Raw genomic sequence first — 25,396 nt, forward strand, 5'->3', positions numbered from 1 at the left:
TAAAAATATATATATTACTCCAATTGAATCATTTTTGTAAAATAAATATTAAGTGTCAATTGATTTAGTTGTGTTATTTTTGGTTTTATTCTTTGAAAATGTCAATATCAGATATTGCAATATTCCGCAAGCAGTTCTGATTAATAAAGCGTTACTAATAGCTTTAACTCTGTATAACAAAGGAGGATTAAAGTGTTAGCGTGAGAATTTCAGATTCCTGTTATTAGTATCAGGAAGACAGTATTAACAGTATTAGACCAGTTCTATTTCACTTCCATTTCCTTTCAGTACCAAGGAGGTTATGTGATCATTCCTGTTTGTCTGTCTGTCTGCTAGGATTACACAAAAACCTGCTGTACTGATTTTCATGAAACATTGAGGAAGAGTAGGACATGAGTCAAGGATGAACACCTGAAGTTTTGGACAAGATCCACAAAAAAGGAGAACAATGGTTTTACTCTTCCTACAACAGCTGCAGGCTACCTTATGACTTACAATGGACCAATCAATTAAAAAGTAAATAAATAGATAGATAAATAAACTGAACATCAATTGACCAGTTAGTTGTAAGACCTCTTTTACCACGATGACAGTCACTGATTAAACTAATCCATGGCAATATCTGACAAGAAGGAGACGGACATGATGGTGACGATGTTCGTCAGTGACTGGTCACTATTTTTTGAAAAAAATTAAAATAAAAAAGGTCATATTTACATCTACTTTATCCACTGAAAATGCTTTCAGTGTAATTGTGGTCTTTTTGCAAAGTCAGAAAGCACATTATAAAGTACTAATTGAAGATGAGTTCAGAGACACATAGGGATCAAATTAAATGACATTTTCACATGATTTAAATGCATGAGGGGCTATTACAGTCCAGTCTATACCAGTGATTAAAGACTATTTTGAGGTTTTTGTCTTTGCATGGTTTAATTTTAAGTTGATTACCACTAAGAGCAAGATAACATTACACTGGCCAACATGTACAAAAACTGATGTAAAGTACAAAACAGTGACTATTAAATTTGTTTACTCAAGAATTTAAACAATTTCTTATACATATTCAGCTCAACTATATATGTCCTCAGGGTACAGAGTAGTACAGAATGCAAGAAACCACAAACATTTGTACATCAAGATAATTTAGATGAAATGAGATGGGGCCAACATCAGTGCAAAAATAACTGTTGGTATTGTATTGATTGTGGGATGGAATTGGCCCCTGCAAGAGGTGTAGGTGTAATAAATAACTGTACAAAATTTAGTGCAACAAAAACATCAGGATAAAAATAGTAGTAATAAATACTAGTAACTAAAGTAACTAGCAATAAAAATATGTTTCACTTTAGAGGAGATATGAATAAAATAAATCATGTGGGGGAGAGGACTGTATAACATAGACCTATTTTTTTCAGTAATGTAGGAGCATGACGAACTTGTTACATTTGACCCAAGATAAGGTCTGTATTTTTTTTTTTTTTTTTTTTTTTTTTGCAGTTCACACTCCGAGGCAGTAGATGACGCTGTGCACCCGATGAATGAAGCCGAATGTGGGAGTCAACATAGAAAACTATGCTGTAGCTTCACCAGCTAAGACTGCCACTAACTGCCAGCTATGTAGTCTGACCAGCCCGCCTGGACAATCACTGGCGGAAAGCATAAGCTGGATATTTAGATTTTTCCGACAGAATGACGCAGAACAACGGGAATACTTCGACTTCACAGCTCTGTTAAACAATTGTGACTTCATCCAATTAGCTACAACAACATCAGCCGCCGCCGCCGCTGGCTAACAGGCTAGCATTAGCATTTGAACAGCTGTCATCCCGGAAGGCCGCCGCAACCGTCGCACCGGGTGGGGATTTAACTTTCTCCCCGCAACGTCTGGATTCGACCAACTTCAAGTCTCTAGCCAATGATAAACAGCTATTTATGTTCTACTGGTAAGGATGGATTCCCCTTTGAGCTTTGGGATAGCCGACGAGGAGTGCTTGGCAATATCCTTTTCAATTACAACCTTTTTTGAGTGTTTTATTTCCAGCTTGCTTTAGCTTATTGGCTAACGTTAGCTTTCACTGTTGCTGAGTGATTTCCCAGGTAAGGTCAGTTCACTTCAATAATTCAGGTAATATTATGAAATTATTTAATAATTGGATTGTAATAAGCGAGTCCAGTCCAATTAATGTGTTAGCTCTGTACATTTATGTCTGCAGCAGACTGTTAGGTCAGTCTGGTATTAACAATGTTGTTATAATATAAGCTAATTAAATCCTGTTCTGTAAAGCAGAATAACGTTAGCCATATTTTATTTAGTTTACTTTTCACTGGCTGCCATTTAAGATTTGATCCACTGATTTGCCTTCTTCCTTTTTGGCTTGATGATATGCCACCCTCCACATTAATTTGCTTAATATTGTTTTAGCATGGCTTTTAAAAGGTACCTGCTTCTGTGTTCCCAGTCTAACCACACTAATCAAGCCTAAGCATTGACAATACCGTAGAGAGGCCATGTCATTTTCTGCAGTTAATGAAAAATAACTCATTGCTGTTTGGGATGTCCATACGACTTCATGCTCAGTCACAATAATTCCTTGATTGTGCTGCTCACACTGTGAGAGGTCAGGAGCTGAGGTCTGGCCAGAAGGAGCCCAGACTGCTGTCACTAATTGAGCGCAGTGGAGAGTTTATGTAAGTATCAGACAACCTGGTGACTGAAATTCTTCATCTGCTTTTGTCAGGGAGTGGGATGTCGTAGGTTATGCTTCTGTTATGCTTCAGCATCACATACCTTGAGATTTTAGACTGTTACCTGCAGCATCCTTTTGTCCAAAACAGTTGAACAAGTTGGCATCTCCTCAGATAGTACTAGTTGCAAGCTGTTGCCTGTCTCGGCTGTCACACTCATGTGGGAAGGTCTCTGTGTTTGCTAGGAGGTGTTATGTGTATTACAGGAAATATGGTACAGGGTACCTGTGCTGTTTTACACAAGGGCTAAGGAAATTTAGCTTTAAAGTCTCATATTTTGATTCAAGTAAAATGTGTCAAAACAGTTGTTTTTATTCAAACAAAAAAAATCAATAGTCAAGACATTCAGTTTACTCACATATTTTGCAAAGAAAAAGCATGACTCACCACATCCAAACAATTTTTTTGTTGCTTTGCTTGTTTGATATTGACTTAACAAAATTCAAATATTTGTAGTTTATCATTGAAAATGAAATGCAAAATGACATTAATTGTATCACAATAGCTGTCAAAATAATATTTTTTATTGTATATTGTCCAGCCCTGTTAAACCAGACTAGTATCAGTTTTGAGGACTAAATAAAGGCAGTGATTATGGTCATATGCAGTCCATCATGCAATCTGTAGAATAGGCAACTGAACAGGGTATTTTTCTACATTGTTTTTTTTTTTTTTCTTGATCAATGTTGTAGGGTGTCTTGTTATACAAGCAGCTGGTGTTAGGTTACATGGCTGCAAACTTGGCAAATAAATTTTCCAGACACTACAGAGTCCAATATTGAATTTATTTCTAAGAGAATTGTTTTGGGCTCAATTTGCCATCCTCCAGGTCCATCAGAGTTACTTTATCCCCAAGTTACATGTCCAAAACCTGATGCGTTTCTTCTCAGCAGCTCCACCATTTGTTTAGTGAAAGAGGGTTGTTGTGGATGACTGCAGTGGGTGTGTTAAACATTCAGTGTTGTTGTTTTGTTTTTTTTTTTCTTGTGGCAGGTAGTGGCGTGTACTAATGTGAGGAAAAAGGCAATTAGTCCCAGTAACAGCTCGCTCACTACCCATTATCCAGAATTCCTTCACTAAATCCTGGACTGTAATGAGACTCACATGGACGCACAAGCTCCATGCTCAGCTAACTGTGTTAAAACCACACACACTACACTCAGGAGCTGACCTAATAGAGAGAATGTAGTCACTGAGGCCAGGTGCTAGCAGGGTTTCAGTCGTTGCTTTATAGTGTGAGACTGTAACAGTGACATTTGTTAAATGTCCTTAATTAGCTCTGGTTTTGATGAAATTGTGCAAAAAGACGTTGTTAAAGAGGGAGTAAAAACAGCCTGTCAGCGAAGTAACAATGTCATTTTTCAAAATTTTAGTTTTGTTGATGCTCCCTAATGTGTGGTCTGTTATTTGATATTCTCTGTGATAGATTTGTTAAGCAAAAATCCTATTAAGCCTCAGGGTATCAGTGTCAAGATGTCCTGTAATTGACTTGTATTTTTCCAGGCCACTTTTGCATGTATTTGCATTTTGCACCTGATGGTGACATACTTTTTTTGACTTTTCACTGATGCACTAATTGCAGGTGGAGTATATATTTGTTAGCCAAATAATCAGTATGAATATTCAGTATGAGTATCTGCCAATTGCATATCAATTAACACCTATGGTAGAAAAAATAGCAAAAGGAAGACACGTACAAAGGTATATAGAAAAGTGGATGTGTCTAGATATCTGAAATTGGCAAATAAATGCCAACATCATGAAGTTCACAGTTTTATTTCTGAGAATTTTTGTTTTTAAAAAATTCATGCTGAACCCGCACTGTGGTTGCAGTGGGTGGGTTCCTTCAAACTCTTTTGTAATGTAGCTTATAGTATCACAGGGGCCCATGGTGATTCTGAGGAACTTTAAGTCTCTCTGACACATTTTGTCCAGCAAAGCTGAATCATTTTCCTCTTCCTAACGGTAATTTGAAAGGAAGTGTGTGCAGCGCCTATCTTGCTACTCTGGCTCAGGCTGTTATTCAGCCTTTGTTAAAGTGAAAATATGACCCAGCCCACATCAACACACATCTCAGTTTTGATGGTGCTTTTATGGACTCTTTATGGCCTGCATCCTACCACAGATCCTCTGAATGTGCAGTGGACTATTACACTATTATTCTTCACTTGTGTAGTTATTGCTTTCTCAACTGAACTGGAGATTAAACTGCATGTGCATGCTCTCTTTCAGATTAAAAAATTTTCACTGAAATCACATTTTAATCACATTATAATTAAAATCTAATTCTAACACCACATTTTATCATATTGCATTCCAAATGTTTTATTTTAATACTTTCACCCTGAATGTTTTGCATGAGGTTTTCTCCATTTAAGTTTGCAGCAGACTTCCTGTTCTGAGGAACAAGTAGTTGTCTCTGTGTTACATTCAGTAATTAATTTTGTTAAGTATTTTATCAAATGATGTGAAAATATCTTAGTGCTGATGTTAAGTGAAGTCTGTGCTGATCTCATCCAGATTGGGTGTGTTGGCAACTCCTGACGCTGTCGTGTCTCGTCCAGTGGCTCAACTGTCTATACCCATCAATTCTAATTTTGAGGTTATTCGAGGTAGGTAATGTTTTTGCCCTCACTATGAGTGTTGTATGTTGTTCTTCTATCAGTAGTATTTTTATCTAACAAACTGCTACGGTCATTTCCTTGTTTATATGTTTTTTTTTCTGTAAGATTCCCTCCTGAAGAGGTGGTGTGTTTGTACATTTCATCCTCTAACCACAGCATGTAGACCTCACATTCGTAAACCCTTGTATAGCTACCAGGACTTGCCCTGAGTAAACATGGAAGATAAAGTGTGACAAGTAACGCACATGTACAAGGGACTGTTGAAATAGTTTATAACACAACTCCCTTACTATGACAACAGACCTTTGAACAGCATAGGCACCGCTTAAATGTGTTTTCTCTTTCATTTCAGAGGCTGACGAGGCTCTTCTAATTGACTTCTCTGTAGATTGTAAGTATTTTTAATGTTTCCTGCTTGAGGTTCATTTACTTTTTGCTTTGTTTTAAAGCTAGGATTATACTTTAATCCTAGTAAAGTGTGGCTTTGCAACCGATCTTGATCATGTTTGTGTTGTGGCAATAAAAGAGCAGTAGAACTTTTATTGTTACATAGTCTCTATCCCACCGCTCTAAGTTAGAGCATGCCTTGAGCCAAATGTCTACCTCCTTATTTAGTACCAGGCGCTGGTCATGAGTTACCAGGGCTTTCTGAAAGAATGCTGAAGTGGTTTACTGTTGAATCACTTGTCTTTGTTTTCTAGACGATGCTTTCCCAAAGTCTTAAGATGCTTAACTTACATGTGTGTGTTTGTGTCTCTAAAGCCTGTATTAGGATTCGAATCAAAGGAGAAAAAGCCCCCGAGCTGCTGTTAGAGCTTCAAGACGATGATCGGACTCAGACTTTTCTCACACAGGTGAAGAGTGCTCAGCAGCAAGGTAAGACTCCTCTCTCTGTCAGCATCTAAAGCAGCTGGATTATAAATTATGTAATTGCTCATCTAACATTTATTTACAAAGGGTGGATTACACTACTCACTGATTTCCTGTGTGTTCTGGTTGCAACCTGCACACTGGTGGACTGGCTCATTACGCTGCTATTTATAAAATCAGGTTCAGTTTTACTGGTGGCAGCACAACATTTTATAGACCGAATAAACGGGAGACTATTGTGTATGCTTTAAGTGGTATGCTTTAGTTTTCAAATTGGGGATTTATGTTTTATGCAACTTTATATGTCTCTACTTTTCTTGTACTTTTTGCGCCGCTATATTTGTCTGGCAGCTTTAGCTCTGCTTCAAAATCGTGTTCTTCATCCCCTTCTTCTCCAGTGAAAACTATGCATCTCCAAATCCTTTAAATTTTAATGTTGGTGATAAACTGATGCATTAAATGTTCCTTTATGCCTTGAGGTTACACTAGTTGAGGAAACTACTGCTGGTATTTCTAAGACTATATAAACTTTTTAAAAACTAGAATTCACTTGAAAATGCATTATGATGAAGCTGAAAACATGGCTGGTTTTCTGAGCTCTAGATAAGTTGACTTTAGAGAAATGTGGCTCTCACAGGAAATTGACACAGCAAACCTGTAATAACCTTATAGAACCTGATCATTTCTGTAGATTGAAAAGCAGCAGTAAAATGGACAAAAATAAGTAGTTCATTGAGACGGAAAAGTTTAGCAGATGTTTCAACAAAGGTGTTTCAAGTGGGTTTGTCATGGAGCAGAACCCCTGTTCCTCCTAGTTAATTATCGCTGTCATTAGCTTTTATTCATTACAGTTACTTTAACATGCTGTATCAAACAGCAGTGTCAGCAGAACTGTACCATTTTTAGTGCTTTCATTGCTGAGCTTCCTTTCAAATCTGTGAATCCTCTATTTCCTGGAACAACTCTGCTGGGTGTTGGGTAACATCACCAGAGTGCATTTTAGTACTTAGCGTGGTAGTTTCCCAGTGGCTTGGGTTGTCAGTCTTAAACACACATTGTATTGTCTTTTTTTTTTCAACAAATTATGACTTAGTTAATGACATCAATAATTTCTGGATAGATGTGTTTATGGCATTTTCAAAGCCTCATATATGGAGAAATGCTTATTAATGATAACATGCAACTTTTTTTCTTTCGATCACTCAGTTGAATCTAAACCCACAAAACCAGAGGCGATGGAACCGATGGCACCAACAACTCCAAGGGGACCAGTCCCTATCCCACCTCAAAGAGCGAATAAGGGTACTAACTCTCTGGGCTCTGGAGCCAACCTGCCGAAAACTAGCAGTGCCCTACCTCCCAACCTCAACAACAGCACTTCAACAAATCAGACCAACACGGGTACGTTATGGATACACTCTTTTCAAATACAGAAACATCAATGTGGAAGAATAATTATGCATAGATAACTATTACACTGATGTTTGATTGTCAGTGTCCTTTAAAGGAGTTGAACTGGCTGTGTGAAGTGGCTGGTAGCTTGAATAGGGGTCATATGCTGCATTTCCACTACGTGGTACCGGCTCAACTCGACTCGGCCTTTTTACATTTCCATTACGAAAAAGGACCTGGAATCTGGTACCCGATACTAGTTTTTAGTATCATCTCCACCGAGGTTCCAGGACTGGGGACCAGATACTAAGACGTGACGTGTAAACACTGCAGACCACTGATTGGTCAGACAGTTTTCTCTGTGACCCGCCGTTTTACAAAGAACAGATGCGGAAGTTTACAGTAAATATAGCGGTAGGTTAATCCACATGATAACAGCCCACAAAACTTTACCATTAAGTCAGGAGATTCAGTCTTTGGTGGCCGATGTAAGAATTCAGCATGAGCTTGACCAGACAACACGCAACGAGCGAGTTTATCAGCGACTCTATGAGCAGACGACACGGAAGTAACGCGCCGCATCCCTATGACGTCCAGGTACTCTAAAGTCAGTAGTATCCTGTAATGGAAACAGTCTCCAGGAATAGGACCTGGTACCTGAGTCGAGCCGGTTCCACATAGTGGAAACGCAGCAAAAGTAATTAATAGCCCCTTTTCTACCAGCATTTCCAGGAACTTTTATTTGCAACACAGTAATGAGTCTGTAAATGGACCTTGCCATCCATCCACTTCTCATAGTATCTCTTTGTTTGCTCCATTTTTCAAATGATCAAAACACAAACAAATTGATAATTTTAGAAATGGAATAAACAAGTTGCAGTCAAATATTGGCATATTTGTTGTGGGTGAACATAAGTGTGCAACGCTATTCCACCAGTCAGCATTCTTCAGCACACGGCCCTGTGCCGTTTTTTTCCAGGGAACCTGAAAAGTTTTAGGTCCCTACCAGATAGTTTTTTTCAGGGAAAGTTTGGAGTTTAGGGGAGTTTTTTTTTTCCTTGGGTTATTTTGGAGGAAATGCACTGAAGTTTTTAAAAATCCCAGGTAAATAATAAAAGTTCCTGCTGTGGAATAGGGGCTTATATATAATATTTTTGAGCATTAGCTCGCCTGTCACCAACAAGCAAAACTTTTTCATCAGTTATTACCCTCGTGAAAATCCTGTCTTATATTCATACTAGACAAGAAACTGACGTAAAGAACTGTCACTATCTGTATTTACATTTCAAGACGTTGCAAATCATATCCAGCAACAAAAAGGCTCAATGTTTTAGTTGGGAAATTATTGAAGTACTTGTTTTAGAATCTATAGTCTAATCATCAAGTTGCACTGCTGTAAAATTAGTGATTGTTCTGTTATAGAATTTAGTATTTTAATCAACTTTAATTATTACTTTCAGGCCATTCGCTTGCCTCAGACTTTGGCTTTGAGGACAGCTTTAACCACACTCTCAAAGTGGAGGAAAAGAAGAATCACCAGAATCGTATCGTTGCCTCCAGGGAGGCTCCTCCTCCTCCTGTTCCCCCTCTACCTCCTCGCAAAGCCTCCTACGCTCCGACTAATCCTCTTCCTCCTGCACCAGTCCCCAAAGAGAGAGCCGTCTCTTTACAGGCCAAAGACAACTCTTTCATCACAAGCACCAAACCAGAGTAAGTTTTTTAAAAAAAAGTTTACAAGTTTAGGAAATTCATGAATGGAATCTACTAGACCTGTCAGGTTAGATAATGCCTTTTTTACTTTTTATATTGCAGTAGTTTTAGATCAGGGTTTGACCGTGTCGACAGGCCACCGTCCTGGTGTGACAGTCCTACAACAAACAGCATGAGGCAGGCCATGTTTTCCAGTCAGGCAGGGCAAAGAGAATATCTCATCAAACATCGCCTGGGTAAGAAGGAGAGCGAGTATGTGGACATCAAGAACTTTAGGTGAGAGGAACCTCATTTTTTTATTTAGAAAGATGAGAATAATAATAATAATAATATGCTGTAACTTGTAACTCGACATAAATACAGCTTGTTTCTGCAGGTTTTTCACAGGGACATGGAATGTGAATGGCCAGTCTCCAGACAGCAGTCTTGAGCCCTGGCTCTGCTGTGACACAGAACCTCCTGACATCTATGCTCTGGGGTCAGTGAGAGTTTATCATCAAGTCATTTTCAGATCATAATGAGTTGCATTTTGCTCTTAACTTCCAGTGTACTCATTTGTTTTTATGACTCTAGCTTTCAGGAGCTGGACTTGAGCACTGAAGCTTTTTTCTACATGGACTCTTCCAAAGAACAGCTGTGGGTTGAAGCTGTGGAGAGGAGTTTACATCCAAAGGCCAAGTACAAGAGGGTGAGCAAGACCAAAGAGAAAAATGGAATTTTGAGGGCTAATGGACATATTTCCATAGATGAACATATGCAGTGTATAGTTTTCAGTCAAGGGAATTCAGGGAAAACGTGGAAAATGAGAGGAAAAAGTAAAATAAGCATTTTACAATTTTCTATTATCTGCGAAAGCCCTACTAGACTACTGGAGCTCTCCAAAACAGAAAACTTCGCAATCAAGAGAGCCAAGTTATGTTTAGGATCATATTGATATCCAAATGGTAATTTATGGGTGATTTATTAGGCTGCATTATAATATGAAAATGTACCCTTCATGTTTAGGCACATGGGAGCACATGCACGTTGAATGACATCACAATTTTATTCACTGAAACTCAGAATAATGTAAATGACATTATCCTTCCATAAAAATATTAGTCACTGCGTACTGCTCCAAGCTTTGAGTACAAAGATTTTCCAAGACATAAGAACAAAGTAAATGCAATTACAGAAGATCACAAATAATTATTCAACAGTATTGAGAAATTAACATAGAAGTTCAGGTATAGAGTTGCCCAAACTGTCATAAAACATGAACTATCATTAAACTGACCATGTATAGCTGTATACATGTACAAGTGTACACATGTAGAGCTGCATTATTCTATAATCAATGTGTCATTATTTATCTGCATATAAAACAAGATTTCATAGGTAAGCTACAGCTATAGACTGCACATCTTTCAAAACACACTATCACAGAAAGGAACATATTGGTGTGTGTCGCAGTCCTCTGTGATGTCAGCAATTACCACTAAAAATGTTTTTTAAAAGTCCTGAAAAAAATTATCTCTGGAAGAGAATGAAAACCCTTTCAGTACACAATGTTAATGAAACATCAACTAAGATGATTTTATTCATGTATGTGTCTTACTACAGTATTATCATATTAACTTGCATTTGAACTTTTTTCTATCTGTCAACAGGTCCGGATCATTAGACTAGTTGGAATGATGCTTGTGGTCTTTGTAAAAAAGGCACACAAGAATCACATAAAAGAAGTGGCTGCAGAGCATGTGGGGACAGGAATCATGGGAAAAATGGTTTGTTCAGACTGCCTCAAAGCACACAGTGACTTACACCCCTTACTAAAATGACTGTCAGTATAAAGTCTGTATGAACTGAATAAAGAGTATTAGGTATTAGGATTCTTTTGTCACTGTTTTATCAAACAAAGGGAAAACCAAACAGGTCAAACGATAGACAGTATTATGTCCTTTTTTTTGCAGGGGAACAAGGGAGGTGTGGCTGTGAGGTTTGTTTTCCACAACACTAGCTTCTGCATTGTTAACTCACATCTAGCTGCACATGTGGAGGACTTTGAACGGCGTAATCAGGACTACAAAGACATATGCGCCCGCATGACCTTCCACTTACTGGAGCACCCTCCTCTCAATATCGTCAAGCATGAGTGAGTTCTTCAGTCTCCCAACACTAGAGTGAGATTAGTGGTGTGATGCTAAAAATACTCAAACTCTTTAATAATTGTAAAACGTTTTTTTATGAGCTTTACAAACATAACAATATGTGTGAACAGTCACGTTGTTGTTTTCCTTTAGATGTTTCATGGTTATTCCCTGTCTCTTTCTCTGTATTCCAGTGTTGTAATCTGGGTCGGGGATTTGAACTATCGTCTGTTTATGTATGATGCAGCGGAGGTCAAACAGCTCATTGCTCAGAATGAGCTAAAAAAGCTTCAGGAGGTCGATCAGGTGACAGACTTTTCCCATCTGGTGTTTTTTCTACATACATATATTGTGCACTGATATCTAAATGCGAGAAAGTAATGGTTAAGACTTCTAACATGTATTTCCGTAGTTTTAAGAAGCTGTTTAAGTGAAAATTTAGTTAGATATGCTTAAAAGAATCTCTCTGTCACTGTGTTTGTACTGTTTGTGTGAATTGTCTGTGAGCGTAAATGGCTGCCTGCTCAAAAAAAACAAACAAAAAAAAGATATAGACTGTAAACAGGAAATCTGCTGTTGCCCTTGAATGTATATTATGTGATTGATCGTCTTTTGACTTATCCAACAAATACACTAACTGATGCTATTTTTTATGTGTAGCTGAACATCCAGCGGCAGACCAAGAGAGCCTTCATTGACTTCACTGAGGGAGAGATAAACTTCATCCCCACGTACAAATATGATCCCAAAACAGATCGATGGGACTCAAGGTAAAAGCAAATCCCTGTGTTTCATGTCTTAAGTCATCTGAATGAATACTGAAAATTCCTTCAGGATTTTTAATGCATTGCCTTGATTTGGCCACAGTCACAGCTCTTTTTCTTTCCCCCCTTTCCGGCCTTATCATTACACTAAAACACAGTCAGCAATACTGTATGAGCGGCTGATGCCTGACCCTTGACTGTTTTCCACAGTGGGAAGTGTCGTGTCCCGGCTTGGTGTGACAGAATCTTGTGGAGGGGCAGCAGTGTCAAGCAGCTCAAGTACAGAAGTCACATGGAACTGCAAACGAGCGATCACAAGCCTGTCAGCTCGCTCTTCAGTATAGGGGTAAGAAGGAATGCACTCATATATAAACATCTCATGTTCCTGTAAGGTTCTTTGTAGTAGAGTAATGTAGTTATTTATTGCAATACAGTTGAGACTGACATAATGCCAGTGGTTGGAATACAGCTAAAGACTTTAACCCAAGTGGCCTGGGGTCATGAACAGCTGACATTTTAGAGATACATGGACCTCACAGGAAAGAGATGACAGCAAACAGGGTCTTCCAGAATATGATGAATCACTATGGATTAAGTCTATAAAGTAGTTCTACAGCATTATAAATCAGAATAAGCATGATTGCAGTGGTAAATTGAAATAAAAATATCATACATAAACTGGCCAAAAATCACCACCTGGATTTAACAAAGCAAAAAGGTAAGGGCTTTCATTACATAATTACTGCAGTGATCAATAAGTTCTTTAACCCTGACTGATGCAGTGAGTGACTTGCCATTTTTTAAATAATCCTTAGTTTGCAAGAGAGAATAAAGATTGGACAACACTAGGATTCATTGGGTTCATCCCACTTAAAGAGTGATTTGGGAAGCATGGGACATCATTTTTACACATAAAGTAGCCACCAGAGAGTCCAGACCTGAAACCCTTTTAGAATCTTTAGGATCTGCTGTAGAAGAAGCTCCTATCATTAATACAAGATCTGGACAAAAAAAATTAATGCAAGTCTGGATTGAAATATGCAGTGTCACTATAAATGTCACAACATTTACGCATTGTGTGACGTAACCAATGAAAGAGTGAGTGTGTCCCATAATCAAAGCTAAAGGCTATCCAGTGGAAAATTTGTGTTGGGCTTTTTTTTTGTTTTTAGTAAAATAATCACAGGGACTCTTTTACTGCACAGTGATTAGTTTCACTTTTCATACTTGAAGTAGATTTGGGTATACTGCTTAAGAAATTTGCTTAAAATAAGGTTGTGAATGTACAACTTTAGTTTGTAACTCAGTATTGTGATAACTTGAGCACTTTAGTAGTTTTACTCAAGCAAGGATCTGAATACTTCTTCCACCACTGCATAGTATTGATGACAATCAATACATTAAGATTTCTATGACTTGCAGTTTTGAGAGGATTCGTGTATTGTTTTTTAACAGGTTAAGGTGGTAGATGAGCAGCGCCACAAAAAAGTGTTTGAGGAGATTGTGCGGGCGATGGACAGGATGGAGAATGACTTCCTCCCATCGTTATCTCTGAGCAGGAGAGAAGTAAGAATAAAGTGATCACATGTGTCCTCCTCATCATAATGAGGACTCTTATCTTGTTATTTCCTCCTCAGGAAGGAAGGAAGAAGCGCTAATAGTTAATAATCTGTGAAACCTTCATTAAGAAACAGTGTACCTGATTTTAGGGTAATGGTATTGGGAATCTGTGATTTAAGGACCTCTTTCTGTCTGTCTTGCAGTTTACATTTGAGAATGTGAAATTCCGGCAGCTTCAGAAGGAACGCTTCCTAATAACAAATGACGGGCAGGTCCCCTGTCACTTTGCCTTCATTCCCAAGCTCAACGACTCGCAGTACTGCAAAGCATGGCTCCGTGCTGAACCAAGTGATGGATTCTTAGAGCCCAGTAAGTGCTTTTTCATTACTATACAATATATTCCTTTGTGCGTTTTTTTTTTTATATTTAAGCTTCTGTTCACTGGAGCATCATTTGACATCGTAAACATTTTTATACTCTTACATGTGTTATATTTAAATGGAAGGTCTTCCAAATGTGAGTAGTACATTATTTGAATAATGTACAGAATTTCATATAATTTTAAAATATGTTTAAAAAAATACATATAATAAAACCAGTATGGAAACAGTATTCACTAATGGTGATTAACCCAGCAGTTTCTCATTCTGCAGCAAAACTTATGCCCAGCACATCCAGTGTGTTGCTTCATGGTCTGTGGTTTAATGTGGCCTCTTCTCTCATCCAAAAGCAGCCACTAGAACTTGTTAAAGTTACTCTAATTTCTATTTGGAAGTGTCATTTCATCCAAATCATTGCATCTTGTGCAAGAAAACATTTTCACATATTTATTGCCAGTACATGACTCTCTCATTACATGTAAAAGAAATAAGCGTCGGACTTATACTGCTTATACTGGGTTAAAATAAACAGAAAAAGAAAATTAAAGCAATTGTTTTTAGAGCAAGTGATCATCACCTAAAATGTCAATATTGTGATAGCCCTTAGCTATTAGAGTCACATGGAGAAAAACAAACAGAAAAAATTAACACCCATAAAACCTCACTGGCAAACACCATCCATTATCCAGATTAGTTCTACATTCACATTGGGAGCACCAACAAATTCAGCCTGAGTGGTGCCACCTACTCTGCACTAACGACTGTCTTAAATTTCATTCACAATGGTCTTAAAAGAGCTGAAGAAGTCTTAAATGTAACTTGTTGAAACCCACATGAATTCAGTTCGCCTCTTCTGTATCTGTCTGAACAGATGAGACCCTGGAGATCTATCTGGAGGTATATGTCAGTAAAGACTCCGTTACGCTGCTCAATTCTGGAGAGGACTCCATAGAGGACATACTGGTGCTCCATCTGGACCGTGGCAAGGACTACTTCATTACCATCTCTGGCAACTACCTGCCCAGCTGCTTTGGCACTTCGCTGGAGACTTTGTGTCGCATGAAGAAGCCCATCAGAGAGATCCCCATCACTAAGCTCATCGACCTGGTGAGAAAAAAAAAAAGGGAATGGGAAAAGCAGTTTTTTCTTCAGCATGAGAAACACAACACTTCCTTACACAGTGAAGCAGTGAAGCTCAGATTGTAATTTGATGGCAGTTTTCTCCTCTGTTCAGCTCCAGAAACTTGAGCAGGTACACGTGAGGACTTGCTCACTCCTTCAGGGTAAACTCAGTCAAATAGAGGGCCTATATTTGGAGAGCATATAATGTACTAGTCTATATACAGTGTGCTTGAGTGGTCCAAGGAATGAGGAAGTAGCAACAGTATAGCAAGGGAGCTCCTAAAGAGCAGGGAGAACTGAGTCAGGTTTGACCCACATTAGTCTGTTTATATAAATAGACTCTGCGGTTCTAAACATGTACATCTCTGTCTGTTTCCGCAAAGCTATTTTTGACTTTATCTGATTTGGCTTTAAAATGTTGTGCTCCTTTCATTTAATTCCCTTTAAAATCTGATTAAATATTTTCATTTTCCTGCTATTCCTGTGTGTATGTGGATGAAATGATTTATGCAATCTCTATCTACTTTTCTGTTTTTATGCAAAATACTATCTACTTTTTCCCTTCTTTTATTTCTCTCCGTCGCCTCTTCCTGCCTTGATCATTCATTTCCAACTCTTCACTGTGGTTGTGGGCTGCCTTCTTGCTCAGGGAGAGGACAGCTACATGGAGAAGGTAAAATATTAACGAGGATAATGTTCAGCTATCAAGATAAACATCTTCAGTTTCACTTTAATAAGGATCAGCTTTATGGAATATTATAGATCTTTGTCCTTTGTTCATGTCAGACATGAAAACTGTCCCAAGTGTCATTAAATATTTATATCAGGAACTGATATTGGCAAGAACAGTGATGTACTTCAGGTTAATGGTTAACTTAAGATTTATACTGTAATTCAGATAAATTTCTGGTTTAGTTTATGAAAGTTTGGACTGGTAACCTAAAAATATATAGCACATTTTACAGGCCAATATAATAATTAGAATTTGTTGCAGGAAAAAAGCAGACGGATCATGCATCACCCAGACAAAAATTAACTACCTTTTTAAACATTGCATACTTGTTGAAGTAGCCATGTGAGTGAAACTTTTAAATAAAAAAAAATACATAAATCTAAATCACAGAGCAGCTAACTAAGTGTGGAAAACCAAGTTTTTTAGACCCTATTTTTTCTCAAATGCCACACTAGCACTAATATTAACTAACTTTAGAAAGGGCTCCCCTTATCTGTCTTTCATGTGGGATAAGCAAAGTTTGTCTTTTACTCAAATATATTAACATTATTCAGTATGATCTTGTCAACTATGGATTTTACTCTTCTTTTGGATTTGAGGTTACTCTTACTGGAAATTGTCCTCCCCGCTGAGTAGTGATACAAGCCTCCTAAATTTTCAGCCAACACTATAAAAACTTTTATTTATAAGTGCTAGTTTCACTTCCATATTTTATTATTGGGAAAGAGGCAGAATAAAGGCATGGAGTGAAGAAAAAAATATGTTTTTGAACAGGACTACTATTATGATGGGATTCTTGCTGAAATTCGCTGAAATTGGTGGTAGAGTCGTTACTTTACAAATGCAGACATGAGAGCTTAGAGATGACTGCTCTGTACTTATAGTTTGTAAAATGTCCTGTTGGTGCTGATTGAGCTACTAAACCCTGTTAATCACAAGTTACAAGAATTACATATTGGGAAAATACTCCTTTTTATTGCCAAATGTAGCTCTTAATTTCTCTACTAACAGTTGGAAGACAAGATTTACACCCACCTCTTCATACTGTGAATATTCAGTTAAAGCTAGGCTAATGACCTCTTTCTTATCTGGGTGATAAAAGCACAGCTGTTAGATTGATCTCGGCCTTATTGTATATTAGCACATAGATGAAAGGTTGCAATACCATTAGTCTCAAAAGTGAGTCAGTGCATACTTCAAAAAGCCGCCAAGGGCACCAGTCGGTAACCGACAGGAAGCCACAGGCCCGACCGTGCCGGCTTAGTTATAATCTGTGTGTGCGGATCAGTCACCCATTAAATCTCCCATGGACCATTGAGAGAAGTCCAGTGAAAATTAGAGACACACTCACTAAATCTCATTTCACAGCAGGTCACCCTCACTGCTCAGCCCCTTCATACACATGATTAAGCTAATGAGAACAAGTGTCTGTTCAGCTAACATCAAACACTCATTTTAGCCCCAGTGATTACACTTCTCTCCCATTTCTATAGCTTGTTGCTGACTGGTGAAACTGAATAGCACCAGAGTAAACAGATAGCCACTTAGAATATAAATTGTGCCCTGTTTTTGTTTTTTGTTTTTTTTTTTAACACTGTAGCAATTCAATACATATTAAGTTAAAGCCTTCTTGGTCTTGAAGCCTCTCTGGGGGATTCTCCACTTGGTAAACATGCTTTATAATCACAGTCTCTGTTAAAACATTTTACAGCATATCACATTAGTTCTGCATGTTAGCATCACCCCCCCATTAAAGCCCCACTCCAGTTTCCTCTGCCTTTATGTGCAGCCTCACTAGCAGAGGTTATTTTTGGAAGTCTCTCATGAGTCTCGGGGATCCATTTGCAGAGACAAAAAGAATGTGATATCCAGCTCTTAGTAAAATGGCTCTGCTTCAAGTCTCCAGACGCCAGAGATAATTGTAACCCCTAATCCATCACTAATTGATCACTAGTGTCATGTGCTGTCATTCTAGTAGTGTCTGTTACCTTTGAATCAAAGCATTATGAATCGCATAATAGAGGATTTAATGTTATAAATCTATAATTTATTTCTATTTCAATATTGTTTCAAGAGGCTATATGTCTGTAAACTTGTGGCTGTGTTGTTTCCCATCAGGAGAAGTCCAAGATGAGCTTCCTGATGGTGGATGGTGCAAGTACTGAGGACAAACCTCTAAAGATCCCCAAGGAGGTCTGGATTCTAGTCAATCACCTGTTCACCAAGTCCTGTGATCAGGTAAGAAAACTTCATTTGATGATTTTAAAACAAACAAAAAAAAAAAACTGCAGTAATTACATTTACTAGTGTGTAACTTCATACTATGGAGACATATTTCACATAAACCCACTTCAAATAACCCAATTGAATACTTTAATAATCAGTGTGAAGTTGTCATTATTACACTATTAAATGAAGATTCAGATGAAATTTACTTGTCCTCTAGTGGAAATGAGAAAAGAAAATAAACCAAAAAAGACTAAGAGGTTATTTAAGTGATTTTAATTTATTGCTTCATGTACAATTGAAAACATAAAACTGTACAGCTGAACAATAAAACCTAGATATTGAATGTCTCTGTATTAATTTACAACTTTAAAGTAACATTAAAGATTCAGGTAGTGAAATTATGGAAAATGCACTTTCTTACTGCAGCTCTCTCCCGACTGTCCAGCGTAAAAGCCTAAATATAAAGATAGATGACCTGGTGCAGTTTTGTGCCACTGTGGAAACGAGATGACACGGTTCCAAGCTTCTGTGTTGAGAAACAGAGTCGAGCAGTAGAGTTGTGTCTGGAATCTAAACTACGATTGGTAATTACGCCTGTCATATATTTATGCCCCCTGACTGTCTGAAAAACCTGTGGTTAGCCAAAGTCTGCATCCTTTTGTACAGCCTGAGCCATCCAAAGTTGACAGAATTCTTATTCAAGTGAGGCAAATTACAATATTCTGAAATATCATTATAGAATGTTTGTCCACTAACAATGTTTTAGTAAAGGTTATTGAAACTGATATATTGAAGCAAAAAATATTTCTGAGAAACACCCAGAGCTACTCAAATTCATTACAAAGGGACTATGTATGTTAACTAAAAGCCCAGGAGGCCTTAGATCTGTGTTTCCAAAATGGGTCACAGGCCTGTTTTTATTGAGTCGCCCACTGAAAGAGGTAAAATTTGTAGCGGTGACATGAAATGTGAATTCATTGTCATAATGAGAACAGAAGAAAAGCGTTGACCCCATCAAAGCCATATGAAGTGCAGAGAAGAAGAAGATGACTTGAAAATGATGTAAAATGGGTAACATGACCAAAATGTTGAGAAAGACATAGAACGGCAACAGGAATAAACTAGAAAAGCATTTGTTCCTTGTGTCAATATCAACATTTCCTGAAAATTTCATCAAAAAGATAAGATGTAAAAGATGTCATCAGACAATATTGATGTAAAAATGTAACAAATTTATAGATTTTAGAAACTTTAGAGTGGAAGTATCAGTGTAAATGCAGATTTTTGGCAGTTTGTAATGTACTATTTTGGGGTCCTGAGGAAACGCCGTATTTCTTTTTTGGGTCTGTAGCTGTGAAGGTTTGGAATCAGCGCTGTAGGGTATGAATCAGACACCAATTTCACTCTACTGAATTGTTTTAACAGTAAATGCACGCAGAGATACTCAGGTGTACAGTTGTAAATCTTCAGTATTTGTCTTGTATTATGTGTCTCCCAGGAGGACCTGTTTCAGACACCAGGCCTGCAAGAGGAGCTGCAAACCATCATTGACTGTCTGGACACCAGCATCCCAGACTCGATCCGTATCCTTCTATAACTGGCTTCACTCAATCTGTCTGCCAACATACAGAACAGCAAATAATACAGCACACACACCATACATTAACGACATTAAGGCACATGATTACTCACATATTTAGTCATTTCACACTTACATTGTGTTGTGTCTTGATCATGTGGATAAGTTAATATGATAAACATTAGTAGTGATGTGATCTTCTGGAAATGACTGTCATGTCTTGTGCTTCTTAATGTTCGAGGTATAGATTCACACTTTTCAATCTAATATTCACATGTAGGACATTTTTTAGTTGCCTGCATTTTCCATTTGTTTATAATTGGCTATGAAGAGATCCCTTTCTAATACCAGACTTGAGCAGTTCTGAGTTAGTTTCCCTTCTAGTCATTCCGCACAGTCAGAGGAGAAATCTGGTCGAGGAGCTTAGTTGATACTGATGATTGGTATCTTTTAAACGCAGGAACTTTTGTCATTTACCCAGTATTTTGAAAAAGCATGGTGCATTTCCACCAAAATTACCTGGGGGAAAAAAACATTCTCTCAGCCCCAAAATTTCCCTGGAATAAAAGCCTAGTAGGGGGGTAGGACTTTCCAGATTCCCTGGAATTCTTGAGGGGCTGTGTGCAGAACAATGCTGATAGGTGGACAACATTCCACACTTGCATTCACCCACAATTTTTAAATCAGTATGTGGCTGCAAAATTGTTTATTTCATTTCTACAAGCTTCACTTTATTTACATTTTGATTATTTGGAAAATGGAACAAAAGAAGAGAAGCTGCTAGAGGTGGACAGATGACAAGGTCTAGTCTCTTTTGAATGTAATTCCAGAGTCAGTGACTCAAAATGACCGAGCCTGATTTGATTTAAGTCTTAACAATAAGTAACAAGTTGTTCTTCACAGTCTACAGCTGCTTGAGTTTTGACTTAATGTTCAATAATTCAAATCTTTATTACACCAGTACTTTTGGAGTAGGACTTGAGGGACTTAAATATCTGGTGTTGAGATAAATACAAATATTGCAAATATTAATGTACAAATATTGAAAGAGAGTTAAATTTTCACCCTCACTTCTCGGTGAAGATGAAGCAACCTCTTAACCATTGTCTTATTTCACTTTCTTCTTTTGTTTCTCACTGTTAAGAATTACTACATCATGTGAGATCACATGAGGTGGTGCAGTGCTCCCTCTGGTACAATAATCCTAATGTCCTGTAGTGTGTCATTATTTATCAGCCTTGTACTGTCTTTATGAGATTTGTGAAAGCAGCATCTGTGAAGTGTCTCCTTGTGAGTTCAGTGTAACTTGATTTTAATGCCCTTGTAATCTGCAGGGTTCCCGTGGGGTCTTAAAAAGTCTTAAAAGTCTTGAATTTACAAATCTGCATTTAATACCTTAAATAAAAAAGTCTTCAGAAGCTTTTAAATTTGATATGGTAGGTCTTAAGTTATGTTGTTATACAGTTGTTTGCTGTATTGTGTTTGTATGTGGCCAGGCTGTTATTGGAAAATCAGTTCTCAACTAATGTATCTGGTTAAATAAAGGTTAAATAAATAAGTAAATAAATGTGTCTGGGAAATGTCCAAGCTGCAAAGAAAGTAACGTTAGTCTAGTCAGTTCCACCCGTTCCAACCTGACAGTTTATATTGAAATTAGGAACCAATTATCAGTAACTTTACAGCCCCTGGTGAGAAATGACTTGGAACTGTGGGAATCAAGGCATTGGAGTAAATAAATACGTTTTCCTAAATTCTAGGAGTCACAAATTTGTGCCAGTATGGCTGCGAAATAGGCTGTGAAATGTGCATTAAATTCTGTTCTAAGTAGCCTTAAAAGGGTCTTAAAAAGTCTGAAATTTAACCTGTAGAAACCTGTAGGAAACCTGAGTCTGTTTAATGCAACTTTAATGTAAGACATGTAGTCTATACCTGTCTATTCTTGTTGTGTAAAAATGGATTCTTCCCTTTAGCTCAGTTGAATATGAGACCTCAGGAGTCTAAATTAGACTAATCTCTTGGATACCTTTTCAAATTACAGTTTGTACAGTACAACTATCGCATCTGTGTTAATGTAAGAAAATATGTGTGTAAGTAATGTCTGAAAATGTTGACCATCAGAAGAACACTCTTAGGCAAAGACTTGGTCCTGAGCTGACACTGGAGTCTGTACTACCTTGTTCTTCCCTTAACTCTTTCATAGCTGGTTGTAACCACTCAGTAGCCGAGGCACTGCTCATTTTCTTGGAGGCCTTGCCGGAGCCAGTGGTTTGTTATGAACTCTACCAAAGGTGCCTAGACTGCTCTCACGACAGCCGCCTCTGCAAACAGGTGGAGTGACGCTTCTTCACATTTATATAATTCATTCTGCATTATATACATTATGTACTTTAAGTATTAGACAAGAAAAGCATTTCTGTGTCATAGGTATCTGATCATGATCTGAACCTTTGTCTCTATTTTGATGATTGACAGTTGATCTCCCAGCTGCCCCGGGCTCATCGCAATGTGTTCCGCTACTTAATGGCCTTTTTAAAGGAACTTCTCAAGCACTCACACAACAACAACCTAACAGCCAGCCTCATAGGTATGAGATATAGAACATACAGGGGTTGGACAAAATAATGGAAACACCTTCTATGATGCCACAATGTTAGGTGTTTCCATTATTTTGTCCAACCCCTGTATATAATCTATTCTACGATCATTAATACTTAGCTCTTTCATACTTTTATAGCTGTTATCGCTTACCTATTTACCTGAATATATTTAAATCTATATATTTAGAATATTTACCTCTTTATATGAATAGGGAAACATTGACAGCAGGACATTTTGCTGCCAAAAATCTGATAATCCATACTTATTTTTTAGTGGGTATAGATAATCTAAAACACAGAGTTTTGGGGTTGTTACTGACATTTGTTTTTGGGGATTTAATGTGTAAAGATTGATTGAATTGAAGAGAGATTGATTGATTGTGTTACATATTCTCAAGAATTTAGAATTCTAGCTAATCAGTGATATCACAGTTAAGCTTTGTGAGCAATGTATTGCATTTAATTTCTTTTGGTTTTCTTTATTCTTTCTTTATTCTAGTGTTTGATACTGAGCATGATTGATATTTGATTAATTTAGTCAGTTCATCCCTTCATTTTTCTCTACCTCATTGCCTTCATTCTTTTGTTTCAGCCACGCTCTTTGCCAGCCTCCTCATCCGGCCGCCTCCCAACCTGATGAGTAGACAGACGTCACATGACCGGCAGAAAGCCATCGACTTTGTTCTGGGTTTCCTCATGTCAGGAGACGAGGAGTAACTGAGGTTTCCAGCTGATTCCCAAACTGGTTTACTGGCTGCAGAGGAGCTGGGCCTGTAGGACACTGTGTGACACAATTCACTTGGTATTTATCATCTAATGGGACACCAGTGCAGTTGTTTTGCACCCTACCTTTCACAAACTCTTACGTTAGAGGTACCGAGGACCACTTTGGACTTCAGCAGAGTTGTGTTGATTTTACCAAGAGTCATATCGTCAGTTTTCAGTATGCCTGCTGGATTCGGAAGCACTTGGGAGAGGGTTTGAACTGATGCCTATGCACTTTCTGATGACCTAAAGGACCTGTGCCTCCACTAGAGCTCTCCTCCTCCCTGTGGGTGCTCATGCCAAAATACACCGTGAATAGTGAGTGGAATGAATGTGAAAACACTATGTACCCATAGATAAGAGAATGACTCAGTTACACTAATGGAAAGGAAACTAACTTCCTTATGTTAAAGTAGACTGAATACGGATGTTCTGCTCAAAGCATTAAGTAGTTTTGAAATGGTATAGTTATGAAAATGTATCACTAAGAATGTTTAAGCTTAAGATGAATCATGACAATCATCAATTTTTGCAGCATTTTAGCTGAGAGGCAATATTAGGATATCTGCAAGAACTACTTGTCTCTGCACCCATTGTATTTTAACTGTTATTTATGCGTGTTTTCTTACTTCACAGTTTGCATCACCTGAAAAGTTTCCCCTTCAGTGGTTTATTTTCAGTTTTATGCGGAAATATTCATGATTTGATTTTAATCATTCGGTTATAGAAAACAGTTTTTGGTGAACGTTTGCTGTGTTTCTGTGTAACTTCAGCTGTGATCCTTGCATCTAGTTTTACCAGTTCCTCTGAGTTACAAAACACGTCTAGTAACACACTAACTTCCTGGTCAACCGGAATCGAGTGAAGAGTCACGCTCTGTGGTTCTTTGTCTTATAAAGTGGTGTACATAGTGATTGTTTCCCTCTTGACTTTTTGTGGGTATTTGATTGTTGGTATGGTGTTAAAATCTGTAACGGTGTCATGTTTGTCTGGAAGTGGTACTGTTGATGTTTGTGTTTGTTTACATGTCTCTTACCTGCTTTTGCCATTTCCCTAAGCATACATTTCCTGCTCATCATTCTTTGTTTTTGGCCTTTATGATACCAAGGCACTGACACTGTGTTCCTTATGTTAAATCCAGATGAGTAATAGTCTTTTTGCTGTGCAGCATTTTATGTGATGCAGCATTTTCTGGGTGCAGGTTTAGCAAGATTTAATGGCTCATTACCCTGCAGGATGTAGCCTGTCTTTGTGCACCTTTATCATTTGTGCCACTGAGGAGAAAACTTTGTATAGTCAGTGTTGGGAAATAAGGAACCTCTATGCTGTGTATAATGAACAGTATTTCCTCTTAATAGTTCTACCCAAGAGATATTATCCTCATTAGCTTTCCTACAAGAATATTCACATTTATAATATTAATTTTTCTTTGTCAGCACCTTCTGTTATATAATAAAGCCAGAAAAAAAGCCCTAGAAGTTTTCTTCTCAGAAACTGCAGGAACTCTGGCTGAGAAGATTTATTTTTGGAGACAATGTGAGAACATGATGAAATGTGACATCACCGACAATCATGGCATTTAATGGATTTATCTGTTTGGTGAAAGTAGTTCTTGTGTAGTTCTTTCTGCCTTATTGCCATCGATACATTAGTTCTCAAATTAAAGCTATGTTAATAAGCGCTTTCTCATCTGTTGGCCTTAATAGAGTTGAACTTTGACAAAAGCTGGCTTAGACTGAAGGAATAGTTCTCGGTGACAAATATTTGGGAGAGTACCCATTTATTTATTCATCTTGTCTTTAGAAAGACTATCCTCATGTCAAACACAGAATCAGTTTAATCAATAACCTCTGATTTTGGGTGTTGTCTAATGCCACTGTACCAACTGATGTATTTGTGCAGATTCATTGTGCTTTTTGTCTTCGGTTTTGTCGCAAAATGTTCTGAAAAATTACGGTACACAAAGAAACACCTTTACTTGTTTTCAACTTTTCAGATTTTTGGTACTTTTAATTTATTTAACAGAAATAAAACGATGTATAAATCAGCTTTGTGTTTTGACTTTAACTCTGAAGATGGAAATCCTTTTGGACCCTTTTATGTATTTCCCATTTGGTAATGATTTAAAGGAAACAACCCATATGTGGATTGTTGTTGTGGCTCCCTCGTCATGTACGCGTGAAATCTTTACTGG

General features: G+C 37.8%; 1 protein-coding gene across 4 annotated transcripts; it reads left to right on the forward strand.

Annotated features, from left to right (window-relative positions):
- Positions 1 to 1,565: 1,565 nt before the first annotated feature.
- ocrl (OCRL inositol polyphosphate-5-phosphatase) lies at positions 1,566 to 25,249 on the forward strand. 4 transcript variants are annotated; one of them, XM_030145219.1, is made up of 24 exons: positions 1,566 to 2,000; positions 2,612 to 2,691; positions 5,269 to 5,360; positions 5,725 to 5,763; positions 6,135 to 6,248; positions 7,449 to 7,646; positions 9,098 to 9,344; positions 9,447 to 9,620; positions 9,721 to 9,822; positions 9,918 to 10,032; positions 10,994 to 11,110; positions 11,297 to 11,478; positions 11,668 to 11,779; positions 12,134 to 12,243; positions 12,448 to 12,583; positions 13,693 to 13,803; positions 14,001 to 14,166; positions 15,049 to 15,284; positions 15,949 to 15,972; positions 18,151 to 18,270; positions 19,760 to 19,844; positions 22,041 to 22,168; positions 22,313 to 22,424; positions 23,030 to 25,249. In XM_030145219.1, the coding sequence occupies exons 1-24, from the start codon at positions 1,953 to 1,955 to the stop codon at positions 23,152 to 23,154; spliced, it is 2,973 nt and encodes a 990-aa protein (XP_030001079.1). In that variant the 5' UTR covers positions 1,566 to 1,952; the 3' UTR covers positions 23,155 to 25,249. The 4 variants fall into 4 exon arrangements, with proteins under 4 accessions (XP_030001079.1, XP_030001078.1, XP_030001080.1 ...); XM_030145218.1 differs by having other exon boundaries at positions 7,449 to 7,643; positions 9,095 to 9,344; XM_030145220.1 differs by having other exon boundaries at positions 7,449 to 7,643; positions 9,095 to 9,344; positions 18,154 to 18,270.
- The last annotated feature ends 147 nt before the right edge of the window (positions 25,250 to 25,396 follow it).

Source organism: Sphaeramia orbicularis, chromosome 10 (assembly GCF_902148855.1).
Source record: "Sphaeramia orbicularis chromosome 10, fSphaOr1.1, whole genome shotgun sequence".
Lineage (NCBI taxonomy): Eukaryota > Metazoa > Chordata > Actinopteri > Kurtiformes > Apogonidae > Sphaeramia > Sphaeramia orbicularis.